Below are 7,890 nucleotides of genomic sequence, written 5' to 3'. Positions count from 1 at the left end.
ATTGGAAAAGACTCTGATGCTGAGAGGGATTGGGGGCAGGAGGAGAAGGGGACAACCGAGGATGAGATGGCTGGATGGCATCATGGACTCAATGGACGTGAGTGAGTGAACTCTGGGAGATGGTGATGGACAGGGAGTCCTGTGTGCTGCGATTCAAGGGGTCTCAAAGAGTCGGACACAACTGAGCGACTGAACTGAACTGAACACTCCTCTTTCCCATTCAGTCTTTTACTTTTTCAATCCACACCTTTTTCTCCTGAGTAGATTTTTAAAGATTTGGGGACTCTGACTAGTCCAAGTGGAAACACCTAATTACACTGACTAAAGACCTAAAAACACTGTTGTGGATTTCTCCAACAACTGCTAATTCACCTTAGAGAAATAATCAAAATGGACAAGCCCTGGTAACATGTGCTCAAAGCTATTATTGAGCTCTTTAATCTCCCACACTAAATTAAAAACAGACACCTGAAGGATACTCCCAAAGAAAGTTTCCTAAAAGAAATACAAAAATAAAAGCAGTGTGGCATAAGGAATAGATCTTAATTTTATCTATTTCCAAATAGTTGTATACTTGATTAAAAAAAAAACCTACCATTACTCCTTGGAAGAAAAGTTATGACTAACCTAAATAGCATATTGAAAAGCAGAGACATTACTTTGCCAACAAAGGTCCGTCTAGTCAAGGCTATGGTTTTTTCTGTGGTCATGTATGGATGTGAGTGTTGGACTGTGAAGAAAGCTGAGCGCTGAAGAATTGATGCTTTTGAACTGTGGTGTTGGAGAAGACTCTTGAGAGTCCCTTGGACTGCAAGGAGATCCAACCAGCCCATTCTAAAGGAGATCAGCCCTGGGTGTTCTTTGGAAGGAATGATGCTAAAGCTGAAACTCCAGTATTTTGGCCACCTCATGTGAAGAGTTGACTCATTGGAAAAGACTCTGATGCTGGGAGGGATTGGGGGCAGGAGGAGAAGGGGATGACAGAGGATGAGATGGTTGGATGGCATCACCGACTCAATGGACGTTGAGTTTGAGTGAACTCCGGGAGATGGTGATGGACAAAGAGGCCTGGCGTGCTGCGATTCATGGGCTCATAAGAGTCGGACATGACTGAGCAACTGAAATGAACTGAACTGAACCATATGTGAAACAGATGACCTGTCCAAGTTCGATGCATGAAACAGGGTGCTCAAAGCCAGTGCACTGGGACAACCCAGAGGGAGGGGATGGGGAGGGGGTGGGAGGGGGGGTTTAGGATGGGGTGGAGGGGTGTTGCCGAGTTTGGGGGGGGGACATGTACACTCATGGCTGATTCATGTCAATGTATGGCAAAAACCACCATAATATTGTAAAGTGATTAGCTTACAATTAAACTAAATAGATTAATTTAAAAAAAACTTTATTAAAACTTTTTTCCATTGGGAAACCAAGCAAAGCAAAAAAAAAAAATTGGAGAAAATAGCAAGTTTCTAAAACCTGGAGGAAATTAGTTTCATCAACTGTCCTGTATAACGGATAAAAATAAGCTCAAGCCAAGATACATCAGCATTTGATTTAAAAAGCTCGGGACAGCTCTTTGAGGAAGACGGGGTCGCCGCTGAAGCGGAGCTCCGTGCCGCCGGGTTCTGCTTCTGACTCACCGCCCTTTGCCCTCGCCGCGCAGCAGCCCTGGCATTTAAAGACACCGGCAAGACTCCCGTGGAGCCAGAGGTGGCCATTCACCGGATTAGGATCACCCTCACCAGCTGCAAATTGGAAGTTTCTGGAGAAGGTGTGTGTTGACCTGATTAGAGGCGCGAAGGAAAAGAATCTCAAAGCCAAAGGACCAGTTCCGATGCCTACCAAGACTCTGAGAATAACCACAAGGAAAACTCCCTGTGGTGAAGGTTCTACGACTTGGGATCGATTCCAAATGAGGATCCACATGCGACTCATTGACCTGCACAGCCCTTCTGAAATTGTCAAGCAGATCACTTCCATCAGTATTGAGCCAGGAGTCGAGGTGGAAGTCACTATTGCCGATGCCTAAATCAACTTTAATAAATCTATAATCAGTTGTTACAAAAAATAAAAAGCTTGGGACAATGATAAAATGCTACAGTAAGAACTAAAAATATAGGTATCATATAGAAACTATAAAATAAAATTCACTTTAGACTTAACAAACACATTGGGTTAGGGAGCTCATGGACAAAATATTTCAAAATTTTGAAGAAAAATTATTTTCAACCTAAAACTCTATAATCAGTCAAATTTACACTCAAGTTTGAGAGTAAAATAAAGATAATTTAATACACTCAAGGTCACAATAAAATTTAACTTTCATACACCGTTCTCTGGAAACTACTGGAAGGTAAATATCAAAGTGAGAGAGTAATCTAAGAGAGGGGAAGTCCGAAGAAAGAGAAAAGATATGATCCATAGTAGAACAAGTGAAATGAGTCTCCATATAATGTTGAAGGATGATCCTAGGATGACTCTCGTCTCCAGTGTAGTGAACAACTAGTCCAGTTTAGAGCTCAAGAGGCAGACATTTCACAGGATATCATCAGCAAGTCCCCTGACATACCTTCAATCAGATGAAACAATTGGAGGATATGATCTCTTAAAGCTAGAGAATAAACCAAAAAAGAGGAAGGATAAAATCCTTGAAATAGGAAACCCAATCAGGAAAAAAAGAAAATAAAATTCCAAGAATGACAGTAAAGCAGAGTTCCAGGATGAGAGCTGCACAGCAAATGCAGAGAAAAACCACTCAATTTGAAGGAAAATTGATAGCTCAGGAGATAAGGCAATGACCACATGGAAAATTGAACTGAGAGGCAACTGGAAGTGTGAGAATAGATGACATATCTAAAGAAAACCAAGTAAATGAAAACACAAGGTAATCTTTAACTTCAAGGAATAAAAAGTAAAATAAAAAGATATAATGAGTACACAATGCTCCCAATGATGCTGCAAATGAAAGAAAGCATGAAAGGGCCTTGGAGATGTACAGGAGATAAAATCCAATCCAACATAAAAAGGAGTCAACTGATAATGTCTAAAACCAATTAATCAAAGTATAGTAGAATGTAAATTAAAGGCAGAAGAGACAAAGAGTTGAAAATGGCTGCTTATTGCTATAGTAATCAAAACAGTGTCTTATTGGCAGAAAAATAGACACACAGATCAATGGAACAAAACTGAGAGTCCAGAAATAAACTCACACATATATTAACAATTAATCTGAGACAAAGGGGCAAAGAACATACAATGGAGAAAGGACAGTCTCATCAATAAGTGGTGTTGGTAAAACTGGATAGCCAAATGCAAAATGATGAAACTAGACCACTATCTTACACCATATATAAATATCAACTCAAGATGGATTAAAGGCTTGAGTATTAAGACCTGAAGCCATAAAAACTCTCACTAGAAAATATAGGTGATATGCTTTTCAATACTGTCTTACTAATTTCTTTCTGAATATGTCTCTTAAGGGAAACAAAAGCAAAAATAAACAAATGGTACTACTTCAAACTAAAACGCTTCTGCACAGCAAAGGAAACCATCAACAAAAGGACAATATATAGAATGGGAGAAGATATTTGCAAATCATATATCCAATAATGGGTTAATGCCAATATATATAAAGAACTCATACAACTGAACAAAAACAAAGCAACCTAATTTAAAAATGAATGGAGGGGACCTACTGTATAGTCTGTGGAACTCTGCTCAGTATTATGCAGCAGTCTAGATGGGAGGGGAGTGTGGAGAATGGTATGGCTGAGTCCCTGCGCTATTCACTGGAAACTATCACAACATTGTTAATTGGCTATACCCTAATACAAGTTTTAAAAATTTAAAGAAATGAACAGAGGGGGATTCCCTGGTGGTACAGTGGCTAAGACTCTGAACTCCCAATGTGGGGGGCCCAGGTTTGATCCCTGGTCAGGAAACTAGATCCCACATGTTGTAATTGGGAGTTCACATGCCATAGTTAAGAGTCTGTATGCCACCACTGAAAGACCCCACATGCCACTACTAAAGATTCTGCATGCTACAACTAAGAGCTGATAAAGCCAAATAAATAAATAAAAGTAAAATGAACATAGGGTCTGAACATTTTTCCAAAGAAGACAAAAAGATGGTCAACAGCCACATGAAAAGATATTCAAGCATCACTCATTTTTAGAAAATGCAAATAAAAACCACAAGATATTACCTCACACCCATTAGAATGGCTATTATCAAAGAAGTCAAGAAATAACAAATTTTGGAGAGGGTGTGGACAAAAGGGAATCATACACTGTTCATGGGAATGTAAATTTTGGAGCCACTATAGAAAATAATATGAAGATTCCTCAAAAAAACTAAGAATAGAACTACCATATGTTCCAGCTATTTCACTTCTGGATATTTACCTGAAGAAAATGAAAACACCAATTTATAAAGATATATGTACCCTATATTCATTGCAGCATTACTCAAAATAGCAAAGATACGGAAATGACCTAAGTGCCCATCGACAAATGGACAAAGAAGATATGATACACACACACAGTGGAATGCTACTCAGCATAAAAAAGATGAAATCGTTTTATGTGCTACAACACACCTTGAGGATAATATCCTAAGTGAAATAAGTCAGGGGGAGAAAGATAAATACTGTATGATTTCACTCATGTGAAATATATATAAAAAAAAGACAAAACAAACAAACACAAACACATAGCTATAGAGAACAGAGGAAAAGAATGGTCTTTTCCTCTAATGGTCATCAGAGAAAAAGAAGGGTAGGGGTAGGGCATAATGTGTAAGAGGGGCCACCTGTGTAAGCAAAAACTAAACTTGTGGTGAGCACACCATAGTGTACACAGAAGTCAAAATACAGTGTACACATGAAACTTAATAAGGTTATAAACAAATATTAATTCAAAAAAGTCTCCTTATTGGGAAATGAACTAGGAAAATGAGAGAAAGTACAGAAAACCACTGTATTTTCTTCTAAACCTTTTAGTACTATTGATTTTGAATCAAGGTCATAGATTATTTTTAAAAGAGTGGATTTTAAAAGATCAGTAAAACAGAGTTCTTGCAAGAATCCTAAATAATAAAAAAGGAAATAAAATACTAAATATAATAAGAACACATATATAACTAAACATAAATTATGCAATGAAAATATAATACCAAAATGTTTGTAAGTCCAGATAAAATAAATGGTTTTTAAAAATAAAATACAAATTACTTTAAACAGAAACAAAACTCATAGATTAATAACCAAAAGTAAAATGGAAAGATAGTCATAAATTTACCACCCAAATCCAAACCATTTAAAAGGCAAGTCATAATAAAGCATGTAGAAACAGATGATAATATGATTATAAAAACAATTGTTGCATAAAAATAGAAAGCTTCTAATCCATACTACAAAGCCAGAACAGTTTACTATCAAAGCCATATAAGCTAAACACACACATTTATGCACACACAGAGAACAGCATGAGCCAAAAAAATCCTAAAACAATGTTGTCTCATCAAATCTACCTGTGCATTAAAACAATGTGTAATGGTTAAATGTCACTTAAATCAAGAATTCAATAATTAAAAAGCTAAAGAATAAGAGCACAGTTTCACAGATGTCAAAAATTACTCTAAAATATGAAAGAGTAAGGAAAAATAAAATTTTTTTCATGGAGCATTTACTCCAAGTTGACATCAACCATCATAGTTAAAGATGAAATACTAGGAGCACTTCCACAGACAAGAGTGACACCTGCATGCTATTATTAATTTTAAGAGTATTCATTGCATACTCTTAGAATGCCTGTTATGTGAACACATACTTAAATCAGGTGAAGGGTAGAGGATGTGGTGGTAGACAGTGTTCCAAAAAATATTGTGGGGAAAGAGCAAAGGCCTTGAAACTGGAAGGGTTATTTAATTCACAAGAAACTGAAAAAAGGCCAGTTACTCTGCAGGGTGGACAGCATTATTAAGCAGTTTGCAAATAAACAAAAGATCCTCAACCGATATTTGTTGACTTTGGGATGGAGACTTCATTGTCTTATATATTCTTTACTATAAATCTTAAAAATTAAGAGATTTTCTTAGGATTAACTCCTGTATGGGAACGGGAGTTTAATTTTGTGTACATAAATTATAAGAAAACAGCTGATTTTTCTGCGAGTGCACTCACAGAGAGGGAAACGATGTAAGAACTTACTAGGCGTACTATGGCTAGTTGAGAAAAAAGAAAATGAAATAAAACAGCAAAGAAACTTGGGGGTAAAAAAATCACTCCTACTTCAGTTTCTTTAATCCACCATCTTTTTGTTCGTCTTAAAATCGGGAATAACACCCACAAAACGCAAGGTGGCGCTGCAGGCTAAAAAGAGATAAAAATATTCGCATCAAGGATGCTGCGGATGCCAGCGTTTTAGAGGAAAGCTGGCCAGACTATTAACAGTAGAGGAAAGGAAACCGTGGTAAGAGGAGTTGGGTAAAATGGGAATTCCTCCCTACAAGCATTGCTGTTATCCAGTTCATTTCTAAGGATTCGATTGATGCCATTTCTGAGTTGCTTAAGAACGAGAGAAAGTGTTTTTGAAAGACTGGTTAAACGAAGAATGGACGCCAGAGTGGAATGTGCTGTGCAGCAAAGGCAAGTCCTCCTTCTTTGTGTATTTCTGGGAATGTCCTGGGCTGCTGAGGAACCGCTAATGTATTTTGTAGAGGAGGAAGCTGAGAGAGGCACCTTTCTGGCCAACCTAGCACATGACCTGGGGTTCGGGATGGAGGAACTATCAGCCAGGGAGCCTAGAGTCATTTCAGACCAGAAAATAGGATTTTTACTACTCGATCCGCTTACTGGTGATTTATCTCTAAATGAGAAATTAGACCGAGAGGAACTGTGCGGCCTCAAAGAGCCTTGTGTGCTACCGTTCCAGCTGTTAATGGAAAAGCCTTTTGAGATTTTCCGTGCTAAATTATGGGTTAGAGATATCAATGATCATTCTCCAGTATTTCTGGATAGAGAGATTCTCTTGAAAATATTGGAAAGTACCACCCCAGGGGCGGCATTTCTTCTACAAAGTGCACAGGATTCAGATATTGGAACCAATAACGTGAGAAACTACACCATCAGCCCCAATGCCTATTTCCACATTAGTATTCATAATGGTGCAGAGGGGATTATCTATCCTGAATTGGTCCTGGATAGACCGCTGGATCGAGAAGAGGTGCCTGAACTCAGTTTAATCCTCACCGCCTTGGATGGTGGCTCTCCACCCAGATCCGGGACTACCCTGGTGCGCATCCTGGTTTTGGACACAAATGACAACGCGCCTGAATTTGTACAGCCTCTCTACAAGGTGCAGTTGTGTGAGGATAGCCCTGTGGGCTCTCTGGTTGTCACTGTCTCAGCTAGAGATTTAGATACGGGAAGTAATGGGGAAATAGTTTATGCATTTTTTATGCTACTGAAAGAATTCTCAAAACATTTCAAATCAATCCAACATCCGGCAGTGTTTATCTCAGAGCTGAATTGAACTATGAGGTAATGCAAACTTACACATTAACTATTCAGGCCAAAGATGGTGGAGGACTTTCAGGAAAATGTACGGTGGTGGTTCAGGTAACAGATATAAACGACAATCCACCAGAACTGCTCATGTCATCACTTACTAGCCCAATTCAAGAAAATTCACTTGAAACAGTCGTAGCTGTTTTTAGGATTCGAGACAGAGATTCAGGGAACAATGCAAAGATGGTGTGTTCTATCCAAGACGATCTCCCCTTTGTCCTGAAGCCATCTGTAGAGAATTACTACACCTTGGTAACCGACAGTCCCCTGGACAGAGAGGAAAGAGCCGAGTACAACATCACCATCACGGTCACAGA

The 7,890-nt window shown here is 38.6% G+C and overlaps 1 protein-coding gene and 1 pseudogene across 1 annotated transcript; both read left to right on the top strand.

The window, feature by feature from the left end:
- Window positions 1-1,635: 1,635 nt before the first annotated feature.
- LOC120864477 lies at window positions 1,636-2,061 on the top strand (annotated as a pseudogene).
- A 2,288-nt stretch (window positions 2,062-4,349) lies between these two features.
- On the top strand, window positions 4,350-7,888 carry LOC120864476 (protocadherin beta-7-like; the record flags this gene model as incomplete). Its single annotated transcript, XM_040241551.1, is given in 2 exon segments — window positions 4,350-7,461; window positions 7,464-7,888. Coding segments are annotated over 2 exon segments (1,332 nt in total), but the record flags the coding sequence as incomplete, so codon positions are not given.
- Between the last annotated feature and the right edge of the window lie 2 nt (window positions 7,889-7,890).

This window comes from Oryx dammah, unplaced genomic scaffold (genome assembly GCF_014754425.2).
Source record: "Oryx dammah isolate SB20612 unplaced genomic scaffold, SCBI_Odam_1.1 HiC_scaffold_5, whole genome shotgun sequence".
Classification (NCBI taxonomy): domain Eukaryota; kingdom Metazoa; phylum Chordata; class Mammalia; order Artiodactyla; family Bovidae; genus Oryx; species Oryx dammah.
The sequence above is the reverse complement of the archived record's forward strand: the minus strand, read 5'-3'. Positions and strand labels throughout refer to the sequence as shown.